Genomic DNA, 13,182 nt, shown 5'->3' with positions numbered 1-13,182 from the left:
TGCATTAATCATAAAGAAACCCAGTGGTCAGTGTTCTAAGATTCTGAAATTAAACCATTTAAATAGCAGCAGTGTGCTCTGTCACTTTTGTCAAAAGGTGATTCTGTCCTCCACTGCAAGTGAAGGTAGACACGAGATCCTCTCAGACATTTCACAGCAATCCTATGTTCACAAACATTACAGTAATCCTGTAAATAATCTGGGGTTTTGTGTCTTGATAAAGAATGAGTGTGAGTATTTGAAGTGGATAGGATGGTCTTAACAGGTCTTCTATTGTGTGTTACTTCAGTTTTCACTATAACTTTAAAATTTCAGTTGGTTGGCTTCATTTTTTCTTCTGTTACAGTTCTTCTTTGGCATTTAAGCCACTCACAGCCAAAGAGAATCTGTGCAAGCTTCTGTTTGGAGTCATCACAGGTGTTCCCTACAATATTTTTCACCTTTCTAAATATACTTGTTTAACAAACCATTGCACTGGGCTGTACTCAGTATTGAGTCTGAAAAGCACCAGGTCTTGTGAAACCTTCTGGGTATTTTACATTCAGACCCATGCTGCCTGATGAATACAATAGGTTTATTTTTTGCTGCCTTTCAGCACTGCAGATATGTCAATGTTGTTGTTCTGAAAGAGTCTATTTAAAAGCAGTTCTGACAATTTGTAATTTAAAATAAGCTTATATAAAGTTCATTTCTTTATATTTCTCAGGTGTGTGCACCAACTAACATTTCCCAGCTTTTTAATGTCCAGGTGTTTTTTCCAATTCAAGATCTGAGGAGAAGTGAGGAAACTGTGTCTTGGCTTTCTTGGTGAAGTAAAACTTACAAATTATCTGATGGCTTAACTTGTTAATATACCTCATGTGTTGCTCACTCTTGTTCATCCTCTTGCTGTGTGCAGAAAACTGGTTTACCTAAGTAATTTTTAATTTCATTTGTAGCTGGTCAATGAAGATAGTAGCTTGTCTTGAAGCAATTATTTTGAAAGAGCAGATATGTAAGGTTTAGGGAGGGTTCTCTCCCTTGCCTCCATCCTTTATCCCTTGTGCTGTATCTCCTCCTTCCCCTCTCTCTTCCCCTGGTCTCCTAAAACCTCCAAATCCATGAATAATGGTCGTATTGAAGTAGGAGCTTGTATAGCACCTAGCAAATGTGCTCACAGAACAGTCTCGCTGTTTTTCTGGTTTTTCTTTGGTTGGGTTTTTATATGATTGCAGCATTAGTCATGGTCTGGTTTTAAGAGTTCTTGTCTCCTATCCCAGAAACTCACTAAAGTGAGTAAAATAGTATCTTCCCAAGAATGTTGATAAGGCTCCCAGAGAAGCTTTCTTTCTGAACAAGTGAAATGAAATCTAGACCTTAAGAACAGTGGGATGAAGTGTTAAAAGAGAATTCTCATTACCTGGACACAAAATGTTATGGAAATGATTGCATGGGTGAGTCCTGCGTTGGGGCAGCAAGAGACTGAAGCCAGTCTGCCTTCTCTGGTAGCCTGAGTCTTCAACATCCCAGGTGACAGCATGAGACTAGTTCTTATCTACCAGGAAAGCTGAACATGTCAGTATGTCAGTTTAGATTTCTATTAAAAAAAATTGGAGAGGGTGTTACACATAATAGTTCAAAAAATGAGATCTATTATGCCCATGGATTCACTAAGCATTAAGTCTATTGACTTTCATTTTGCCTTTTGTGCTGGTTTTAAAATGAAAAAATGTGAGAAAATTGATGAGTGGTGTATTGTGTTGCTCACAACTATACATAAATACATCTTTGGGCTTCATAATAAGCATCAAATTGAGTGTAAGCATTTTTCTCAAGCTTTAATAATAATGTTTTTTTTAAATAATGTCACAGTTTGGTGTTAACAGGTCTCTTAAGAAAGTGATTTAAGAAATGGAGTGAGTTAAAGCAGAACAAGATCAGATTGACTAGCAGTGCTGTTCCATCCCACTCTGTGTTCATGTTTCCCTATCTGGGAGTAGGCTACAGAGTGTGTGCTGCTCTTTGTGGCAAAAATCAGTCAGCTCTGGAGACAGTTCAGCAGTTCTTGTTTAAAATAGTGTCCCAGTTCTGGACAAATTTAGGAGGAAATGTCCTGAAAGGCTGTCTGCTCTGACAGAAGGCTGTTTTGAGCAACCCCTCCCCCACAGGTTCCCGCAGGTTCAAAAGGAATTCCTTTCTCCAAAGTGCAAAAACCCCTGTTTATTTAACAGTCGGATTGCTCACAGGCTTGAAAAAAGGAGTGAATAATGTTCAATAATGAAACCTGTCACTGCTCTGCAGAGATGGCAGATTCAGGGTCCTTTCTGCAGGTGTGGCTCAGCAGTGGCGGCCCCTGGGTGATGTCCTAGTGCTTCGGACTGGAGAAAAACTGAACAGTTCCAGAAGAAGAAGCCACAGTCGCAGGAAAAGGCCTACTGCCTCAGCTCATGAAAAAGAAGCTAGCTAAAAAAACCCCAAGGAACAACTCTGTCTGTCTGTCTGTCTCTCTCTCTAGAGAAAGAAAACTGGGAGAGACCCCCAGACGCTTATCTCTGTTTTTGAACACAGACACCACAATAATTCCACTACTTCCCTCCCCCCTCAGCTCTAACTTGAAGCTGCAGGACTCTGCTCTATATCTGAGCACAGAGCAGACAACAGGGGTAGCAGAGTGTGCAGAGCTGAGCTGTTCTGGTCCCTCCACCACACCCAGCCCCCACTGTGTGTTGGCCAGGTGGTAACTGTAGCACAGGCAGGCTCCAGGATGGGACCTTCACTACCTGTCAGTCACTCAGAGCTGCCTTTATGCTTTTGAGCTCTCTCCCTTGGCAGGTAGCTGGGTGTGCACATGTGCAGGTAACACAGCAGCTACAGGGAGCTCAGATTGTCCTGCATGTTAGCAAAGATTTTGAAACTGAAATTTGTCTGCTTCACTTGCTTTAAATTCCTCTCAAGCTGTTCGGGTCCCAGCTGTTGGAATCTGGAGATGGGTTGGAGAAGAAAGCAGTTCATCTGGATTTTAGATTCTCTGAAGATGGCTGTTTATGACAAAATTCCCACTGATTCCTGCCCACAGACATTGCCTTGAGTATCAGTCAGTTGCTTTTCAGTTCAATGTCGTTGGGATTTGTTAATATTCTTCTAGTTTGCTGTCAAACTCACTTTTCCAGGTGTGTAGTTCACGGGTGAGAATGACTGAGGCTTCAGGCCCAGCTGCAGGTGTCTGAGGCTCACATGCTGAACTTGGGGACTTCCCTCCCCTCTGGCTTTGGGCAGAAACTGGTGACTCAGCAATGGGAATCTGGGAGCAGGGGGGATTGGAGAGTACAAGCATTGCAGACAGGTAACCTTCTCTCTTCTCTTTGATAGGTTTGGAAGAGCATCATCCTCTAATCTTCAGAAACCTGGAGTTTTTATCAGTGAGCTACCTGAAGGAATCTAAGGAAATTATAGCTATAGCTTCCTTGCCATTACTTTTTTGGTGTCTGTACCTCTTCTTCAGTGGTTTTAGATCAAGAAACACTATGAGCACAGTAAGTACTTTGCTACTCAGTCCAAACCTGATTCTTGAAACATGCTTTCCATTGTATTTCTGCAAACTATTTTAAGAGTTTCTAGCTAATACACAGGAACACAAGTATATTGAATCTTCGTGTACATTCAGATTTTTAATCACTCTAGGTGCTAGCAGTAGTACAGAAATGCTCACAATATCAGCAAAACCCAATAAATTGTGAACTAGTTTCTCATTTGCAAACCTTCATGATAGGCTTTTTCTTGGTGAAGCAGCTGGTAAGAGATCTGGATCTGGGCTATGTTTTTATCCTTGCTGGGATCGATTCAGGTAAGAATAAGCCACACCACCTATTGATGACTATTACAGCCATTCCAGGAGTGTTTTCTGTACCTTTATGTGCTTTCATTGGTGTTGCAAAATTGAGGGCTGTGTTAATACTGCTTGCACAGAAAATGCCAAGTCTTTGTTCTCTCTTAGACTCAACGGAAGCGCCGTGGAGGAACAGGTAATTCTAGGCAAGCTCGAAAAAGAAGCAGGCTCATGGCTTCCACTGCTGAAATGGCTTCAGAAGCAGAGCCAATAGAACTTGAAGAAAGTGGTAAGCTTTTTTTTGAAGTGATAAGAACAGAAAGTGCTTCTGCAGGGTTTGGGTACAGCTGAACATGTATTTTTGCCAGTTTCTAGGCTGTTTAGTGGAGAAGAAGGGAAACATGATTTTAGGAAGTGCCTAGTGGCACACATGGCTAAATAACAAGCCTACTGAAAGGCATGGCATGGCATGGCTAAATAACAAGCCTACTGAAAACTGGTTTGGTTTGTTACTGAGCTACAATGCATTTGTCACTAGTGTTAGATGAGTTGCACAGGAAAAGTCCTCAAGAGCTGCTCAAACATCTGCATGTCTATTCAGATAAGATGGGTGTTTCAGCAGCTGCTGCTACACAGCGTGGCAAGCTAAATTTTGAAACTCCCAAGTTTGAAGAAGATAAGGAAAACTTTTTATTATTAATTGTGCCCAATCCCTCAAGGGAATGTGCACAGCACAGTGCTATTATATCCTATATGATTCATGTTACATTTCTGTGTGATAAGCATTCTCCTGTCAGATGAGTTGTCTGTTGCTGTTGTCATCTGACAGAACTGTGTGAGGAGCTTAGCTGCTCTTTTGCATTTCAGCTTGCTGAAGACAGGGCTGGTAAAGCTGTCTGGGAGTTGCTGAGGGCAAAGCTTGAGTGAAATGTTGGACTCATTCCTGAAGAGAAGATGGACAGGAGATGGTTGAATCTTAGGCTGTTACATAGTGGCAGGCAATTTTCCTCCTCTGCAGTCTTTGACCTTGATTCTAACTTTGTTTTTCAGCTGGTGAAGAAGTAGTAGATCTCACATGTGAATCTTCTGATCCTGTAGTCGTTGATCTAACTCACAATGATTCCATTGTGGTAAGTAGTGAATAGCACACTTACCTAAATATTGTAGTCAAATTAGTTTTCTCATGTGTTGCCTGATAATATCTGACTTTAAAGGGTAAGTTTTAAATTCAGATTTGGCTTTTCAGGGCCTGAAGGTCCTGTGTTACAGAGAATAAAGAAGCTACTCTGGAGGTGTACTTGCAGTTAGTGATAGGGTAGTATAAACTAACTTTTTGCTCCAGAGCCTGGAGTTTATATAGATCAGTCATAAATAATGTAACATAGAGATGCAGTTGATAGTTGAATTTTTTCTAGATATATCAAAGGTAGAATCATAGAGTAGTTTGGGTTGGAAGGGACCTCTAACATCATCAATTCCAACCATTCACCCAGCACCACCAGGTCCACAACTGGGCCTTATCTGTAAGCACCACATCTGTCTGTGTTGGAAATACCTCCAGGGGTGATTTCAAGCCAATGCCACTGGGCTGCCCTGGGCAGCCCCTTGCAGTGCTTGACAGCTCTTGGTGAAGAATTTTTTATAATACCCCCCTAGGCCAATGATTTGAAGAAAAAGCCAAGGGAAAGAAGAGTAAGTAAAATAAGTTCAGGTTAATACTCCCAGAAGTCTTTAAAACACCTTAATTTTTTTTCTGCTCTTTTGAAAGCTAGAATAGTCTTTGATCCAGCTGGCAGTGTTGTTTATCTCCTCAGTTTTAGGATGCCACTGCTGCTGTGCCGAGCAGAAGTAAGCAACAGGAATAGCATAGGGAGTGTTTCTTGCTGGGGTTATTCCTGAGCCATTGCAAAGGAAGGGCCTCAAACTTAACAACAGAATTTGCACTTACCCTGCTCCAGTTCCACCAAGAGCAGGCTGGGGGATGGGTTTATTTTCTTCAGCAGCTGCCATAATATGGCATGTTTATGGACACCAGTGCTGAACTGGCCTGTTTGAGGAAAAAGAGGGAAAGAATCACCTGAAACTCTAAACCATGGAACTGAAAGGGGGGAGCAGGAAGGAGTGCATTCAGGTGGTTCCTAAGTTGCTTCTGTTGCTACCCCATTGGAGCAGCGGGAGCAGAACCATCAGCATCCACATAGTTGTTTACAGTGAGGCATTTAATATACTGCTTTTAATAGTCCTAATCAAAATAAGAGTAATAGCCTATCATTCTTGGCTTGTTTTGTTTGAACTGCTGTGCCTAGCTGGTCTTTGTATGTAAGATCAGGGGTGCACAACAAAGTCTAATTGTATTTTCTTTTCTCTCCTCTCCCATGTGTATTGATGCAAGATTGTTGAAGGTGAGTTGACATTTTAAAATTGATAATGGAATTCTCCTAAATGTAATAATTATTATTTTTTGTTTGCCTTTTTCAATTAATTTGAGCAGCATTTATTGAAACTGCAAAAGGCCAGCCAAGAACATTGCTAGAACATCTGGCCAGTGCCTTAGAGAATGAATCCAGTCTCTGCTTGGTAGTCAGTATCAGAGCTTGTAGAAAGTATCTGAAATAAAATATATCAAAAGCTGCTCTAAATACTTTTTCTTATTTTCTAAAGACAGAATTTCTTTAAGCCCCAAGTTGACAGTAAGTTTAATTAGCACTAGCATATTGATTGTGAATGAAAAAAAAAGTCAGATTTGTTTAACCTGTATTCCAGTAAAGGAACTAGAGAAGGTGATTTGTGCTCATAGTATGCCTCAAATTTTGCAGTGAGAAATATTAACTTTTTTTTCTACTTTAGATGTTAAAATAGTTACAGGTCTAAAGAAGTTCATCTTTTACATCTTTCAGATGTAGTCTAACTACATTATTGGAGATGCATTAGTGTGTTGTCAGCTGCTTATCTAGAATGTAATCTGTCCTGTGCTCTGAATGAAGCAAGAGTAAATGAAAAACGCCTGCAGTAAAAGTTGTAACTGAGCACTTAGGCAGGAAGTGGTTTTAATTTTGTGACTTTTTGTGTTGTCTTATTGTTTAGTAGCTTGATTATTTCTACATGGATACTGGAGTTGCAGAGATAAACTTGTGTTCAGTCCTCTCTTTTCCAGATCACAGCAGTTGTTGCAGTTCCTCAACATAGGATTGTAGCAGTTTCTGTCAGTAAGAATTGGGAGAAGTGTCTTCCCTTTATAGGGGAGATTAATTCACAGGTAGTGTAATTTCCTGGAATGTGTGACACTGAGGATCTTCAAGATTAAGTTTTAGCTGTTTGTAGGGTGAAGAGATCAAATTATTTGTGTCAATATGTAGTAGAATATTCACAATGTCTCGACATGTTCAGCCTTAATATTTAGAAACTAGTTTAAGATTGCTTTTAATGCAGCTGAATATGGTCTAATCTTGCATTTCAGGGATAGTCTCAGGGAGAGAGATAATAGTATAGCTAACTTAACAAAACTAAATTACAGAGAACCAACGACAGAGGAGAAATCTGAGGCTAAGAAGCCAGAGACAGGCAGACAGCTGTGTGCTGAGCAGTGATGATGAAGATGAAACCAGAGATAACGACGTGTATGTGGCTGATAAAGCAGCTCGAGAACTGGGACCCCTGGAAGAGGAAACTGCAAGTTCAAAGTACGTACACCTCATGAGCTGCCAAACATGGAGTTGTGCCTCTTTTGAGGCAGACAGGACTGAGTTGTATTTGTCACCACCTGACTTCCTTTGAAGCCTTCGCTTTCTCAGTTCCCTCTTTTAATGAGTATGACATCCCATGTTGTATGATAGTCAAATGATACCATTTTCACTTTAGGATGAAAAGCCAGCCCAAAACAGATCTACAGCTTTGTATTCAGCCTTAAAAAGATGAATGTGGGGTATGGCAAGGTCTACTGGGGTAGATGTTAGTAGTGCTTCCTGCTTGGATTGAAGATAATGGGATAACGACCATCTCACGCTTTCTATGCCTGTTTGATTAATAAATTACAAGCTGTGATTCAGCATGGGTAGTGACATAAGAAAGCCAAATGTTTAGGTAAAGAGTTCTGAAGGTTTAAACTAGAGATTAGTTTGTAAAGAAAAGTGTCAGGAAGCTCTTTTTGTTTCTGCTAGCTGCTATTATTCAGCCCTTGGGCTGGGCCATGTTCCCTAGGCAGCCAGGCTATGTCTGTTGCTGTGCGTGCAGTACTGCTCTCCTGGAGGCTGAAGGCAGCAGAGGCTCATCGGTAACCACAGCTCAGTAACAGACACTGAGTCGGTCTTTCCACCTTGGAACTGGAAATTTGAGTATTTCCTTGTGTCACTGTGTTCCTGACCCACATTTTATAAGGAGGAGTTCTTAAAGTGCCTATGTTACTGGGCTGTTGCTAAATTAGAGCAGGGGATTTTGGAACTTCTGACAGCCTCTTCCCTTTCTAGAATGACTCATTTCCAAGGCAGAGCTCGGTGCTTTTGTTACAGAGCTGTCACTGATGGCCTGTTGGAGATTAGTGCTGAACAGAGCAAAGAGACTCCTGTGAGTTCTTGTGCTGGACCAGGGTGACTTAGTGCATCTTCCCCCTGGGGAAAACCTTTCCTTCAGGACAGAGAGACCCAGTCTTGTTATTGCATGCCACAAACTGAGGAGTTAAAGGTACACAGGAGTCTTGAAAAGAAATGGACCATGGTGCACTCAGATGGTGACGTGACATTTTGTGTGGGTAACCCTTGATGTGCAGTGAAATTAATGGCTGCATGTTTTTTCTTCTTCTGTTCTCTGTACACAAGGCCGTCTGGTACTGTTAGCTGTCCAATTTGCATGGATGTCTACTCAGAGGTAAGGACCCACATGCTGTCATCCTTTACATGCTGTGTGAGGGAGAGAGGGGCAGAGGGGGCTCTTTTGGCTGCTGTGGGATGTTACAGAGAGCTGGCTTGAAGCACAGCTTGCCTTGAAGCTCATAATAACTTATCAGTCTAAGTCGCTACTTGTTAGTGGGGGTAGAGGGAGGAGCCCTTGGCGGGATGGCACTGAAAGATCTTCAAGTTCCTTATTATTCTAAGAATAAAGGACAATTCCAGATATTTTAAGTCGTGTTTGTGTGATGGCAGTAGACCAGCAAAGTTGAATTCTTTACTTCTAATGCCTGTTGTGGTTTCTTTTTTTCCAGATTGTGCAAAGTGGACGACTGATTGTGTCAACAAAATGTGGCCATGTCTTCTGCAGTCAGTGCCTCCGTGATTCCCTTAGGAATGCCAACTCTTGCCCAACTTGCAGGAAGAAACTCACTCACAGACAGTATCATCCCATTTATATATGAGTACTTTTATTTCTCAGGACAGACTCAACTGGATTTTGGGGGAAATGTTATATTTTCAGTGCTCTGAAGATTTAAAGAGCAGCAGGTTGTGCACAAATCCAAATAAAACTGGTTTTTTTGGAGACCAACTTGAACAATATCTAGACAGCTTTTTTATGGTCCAAGTTGCTTCTTGTTATGTTCCTGGCTATCATGCTACATCAGTGACTGTCTAAACTAGATCAGCAACCTAGACCAGGAAGGAAGCAGTTAATCCATTTCCTTCTACTTTTTTTAATGCTTAAATAAGGGAGTGTGAAAATTTTGTTTTTTCTTACTCTATTAATTATTCCTACCTTCACATACAGGTATGGAATAGTTTTCTTTCAGAACACAGATGAGCAATTCACCATTGCATTATGCTTTTTTTCATCCTGTAAGAAGCTCATGACTCTTGCTTTCTTGCATATCATCTTTGCCCTAGTAGAGTGAGTACTGTCCTGAAGGGTGGTTTTTTCATAAATCAGTCTTAAATTGACAAGGGTTATGCAATAAAGTGACCTGCTGTTAATCAGCAGTCAAGTCTTTTGAGCAGCAGACATGAACATCCAAATGTTTTTATGAACTCCATGAGATCCCAGATACATAGACACATTGCAGCATGTACAATGTGAAAGTAATTCTTTCATTGTTTCAGCTGCCAAGAATTCCTGTATTTTAATCCCAACACTGAATTTATTTTCTCACACGATGAGATGGTCTCTTGGGTTTACTTGTGCTGTAACACTGTCCTAATAATTATCAATAATACAGTCTTCTCTAGGCTTCCTAGTGATGAAAGCAAAGAAGCAAATTCATCTGTATGCTGAATACCAAAATATCTACAGATCTTCTTACTGTGTCAGCTGTTCCCAGTGTAATGCTTTAAGTTCAGTGTGTTCTCTTTGCTGTTCTCACTGGTTGTTACACTGACACCTGACTGGTTGTAGCCTGGTGAATAGCATTGAAAGTTAAATTACTGTACTGCCATTTTTGAGTGGAGGCTTTAAAAAGTGTTTGGTAACAATGTTGACAGCCAGTTAGAGAAAAGTTAATTCTCCCTTTGCCCTGAGGGTTGTCCAGTTTTTTTAAAATGCAGTTTTGGAAAAGATATATCTACTAGGAAAGACAATTCCTCTAGTTGAGAAGGCAGGAATACACCAGTTTATGCACTCTTATCCAGTCACTTTTTCCCCAGGACTGAGTTCTAAATGTCTATTTTAAACTTACAGCTAAAATGTCCGAGCTGATCTGGAGTCCAGGGTGAGCTGATACAAACAGATTGATGTGGACAAGATGATTAAAATCAGGGGTTTATGATCCACAGCTGTGGTAGGTGCATCCATGAGAACCTCCAGAATTAAACCTGGCCACTTCTCTGGAGTTGGTTGCTTATAGAAACCATTCTAAGAACCATTCTGTGCCCTGGTGCAGCACAACTGAAGGGTGTGTTTAGTTAATGTTGGTATCACAGGTGTCATTGCTAACCTGTCCTTATCTGTAGGAAACCTTTAATTAAAGCAGCTCTTCTAAATTAGCTGTCTCAAGCTGCCTTGCAGCTCAAAGTAAAGTTGACTTTTTCTTTTTTTAATTAGGATGTTTCTGGATATAGAAATAGAGAGTTTTGTTACATAAAGTCTGCCTGAAGAAATGCAGCACCTTCACCCCCTGGTTTGGAGTGGCTTTGATTCAGTGCTGTTAGCAGGAATATGCAGTTTCTGTGTTGTGGCAGTAGGGTGACTCCTACAAAGTTACACACAGGTGGTTGCTGTGTGCTCCCATGGGTAAGATAAACAAGCAAGGACTACAGCTGTCTCAGGATACTGCAGTGACAGTGATGGCTGCAGTTGGGTCGCAAAAAGCAGAGTTGATGCTTAAAGTATTAATTGTGTCAGGAGAAGCAGCCCAACATTAAAACTGTAGAGACCCACAAGGGTCACAGAAGCTACTTTGTCCCAGTAGCTTAACAAAGAAAGAATAAATTATGGCTGGTTTTCCTGGGGTGGCTGCTGTGTGAAAGGAAGGATCAGAAGAGGATTTAAGGGATTACTACTGAGGATGAGGGTGACTCAAGTCACTTAACCATGCATCTTTCACAGTCTACTAGCCATGGCGTAAATGATTTTGCACAACTTCCTCCATGTAAATACCACTTTAGAGTTAGTGTCTCAATAAATAGATCTAATCAAAATTTAGATATCATAAACTATAATAAAGAGTTTTTAGCTTTTGTGTACCCTGTGAAGTGCCACAAATTTTGTGCATCTCAAAAAGGATATTATGTCTCAGTACATGGGAAAACAATGGAAATTCATTACATGCTTTTTTCTTCAAAGGAAAAAAAGGTCTGATATATTTCAGTTCCAGCAATATTTCACATTGGAGAGAACTCATAGAAAATGAAAAAAATCTTTATGTTAAGTAGATGTCTGTCTTGTTGTATATAGTTCAATTTTTCCTGTATTTAATTGTATTCAAGTCTGTCTGCCCATCTATGTTGAACTCTGCTGGTAGGCAGAGGGTTCTCTTAACAGGTGAAAATAAAATGATTGGATTGATAAATCACAAGTGCTTTTTTTCATTGTGCTGGAGTCATTGATTTGGGGGAAAATAATCCTGAAGGCCAAAGCCTTTCAGATGCAGGGGCCAGTGTGGGTTGTGTGGGGCAAAGGAGAAAGGCACCATCTGGGGCAGGGGGGATGTGGGGACAAGAGGCTGATGTCCTGCTCAGGATGGGGACAATGGGGCAATGCAGAGGTGGCTTTGTGGGTGGGGGGAGCCTGACAGCCAGGGCCAGAGAGAGCAGTGAGGAGGCTGAGAGGATGCTGGGCCACCTCCCTGGGGCTCCCATTGCTGCCTGGCTGTGAAGCAGCCACTGGAGAGAATGCTGAGGAGAGAACTGAACTACAGTTCTCTTTGAACTACAGGGTAGTTTCAAAGTCCCAATAATGCTCACTTGATTTTTTTTTTCTCCAAAGAAACTAGAGATGCTGTTTCCTAAAGGTCTTGGCTTATCCCTCTTAGTTGCCTTTATTGTATTTTGTTCTTTTTTACTATTTATATTGTACATATATGGAGTAGCTGCCTTTCCAAATGCTGATGAGTAATTTGCTATTTCATTACACTTTTGTTTTTATCCTAAAATAAGCTTATAACTTTTTTGCTTTATGCTGTACTATCTTTGCCTTATTACACCACATTCTGTAATAATGGATTTTTTTTATAAGTCAGGATTAAAGTGGCAACCTCCATCATGCAATATGTCACCTGCTGTTCAGCAGCTGTCAGATGTTTTACACAGAGGGCTGTGTGGACAGGAAGACTGTTTGTTGTTATAGGGAGTCCTTGCTGCTTCAGTTAAGCCCTTGATCTGCTTCTGGTGGAACATTGGATCCATCAGATGTGCTCTCTGATTTGCAGCCAGATTTGGCACTTTGGGTGGATGAAGCATGCAGCAACTGCAGAAAGCTGTTCTCACTCGGGGTTTGATCCTGTATCACAGTTTTGGAAAGCAGAAGGGGTGGATATGAAACAAACCAGAGAGAAAACCAGGTCCAGGGCATACCAGCCCTGGTCTAAGGAGCTGGGTATGAACCATGGTGCAGTGGCTGGGCTGAACATGGGATCTGGGTAATGTTTGCGGTGCTGCAGTGTCTGAACTGAAGGCTCAGATTGGGTGGATGGTCCTGGGGGCTGGAGAGGAGACCATGGCTATGGAATGGGGACCAGGGCAGGAACATCACTCACTAGAAATTGAACTACAGAGGGAAGTGTACAGATGTGTTTGCAGCTTTTTGTGTGTGAGCAGACAGTTGGCAAAGGGGAGTTGCCAAGGGTAAGTGTTGGTGTATGGCAGGTGAAACAGATCAGCAGGGCCAGAGCTGCATTCTGGTTGCAGAGCTCAAACCTCCATTTGCCTGGATTAGGATGGTGACACAGGTCTGGGGCTATGCTGACAGGTGATGTGATGCCATCTATGAAGTTTTGTTAACTGTAGAGATGTGTCCTTGCATTG

The 13,182-nt window shown here is 41.4% G+C and overlaps 1 protein-coding gene across 1 annotated transcript; it reads left to right on the top strand.

Annotated features, from left to right (window-relative positions):
* The first annotated feature begins 2,948 nt into the window (after positions 1-2,948).
* Positions 2,949-11,698, top strand: RNF4 (ring finger protein 4). Its single transcript, XM_058803233.1, has 9 exons — positions 2,949-3,067; positions 3,349-3,512; positions 3,749-3,823; positions 3,974-4,094; positions 4,856-4,935; positions 6,198-6,207; positions 7,320-7,485; positions 8,617-8,665; positions 9,000-11,698. Exons 3-9 carry the CDS (start codon positions 3,794-3,796, stop codon positions 9,147-9,149), a joined length of 606 nt encoding a protein of 201 aa, XP_058659216.1. The 5' UTR covers positions 2,949-3,067; positions 3,349-3,512; positions 3,749-3,793; the 3' UTR covers positions 9,150-11,698.
* The last annotated feature ends 1,484 nt before the right edge of the window (positions 11,699-13,182 follow it).

The sequence above is a fragment of the Ammospiza caudacuta genome, chromosome 4, assembly GCF_027887145.1.
Source record: "Ammospiza caudacuta isolate bAmmCau1 chromosome 4, bAmmCau1.pri, whole genome shotgun sequence".
Classification (NCBI taxonomy): domain Eukaryota; kingdom Metazoa; phylum Chordata; class Aves; order Passeriformes; family Passerellidae; genus Ammospiza; species Ammospiza caudacuta.
The sequence above is the reverse complement of the archived record's forward strand: the minus strand, read 5'-3'. Positions and strand labels throughout refer to the sequence as shown.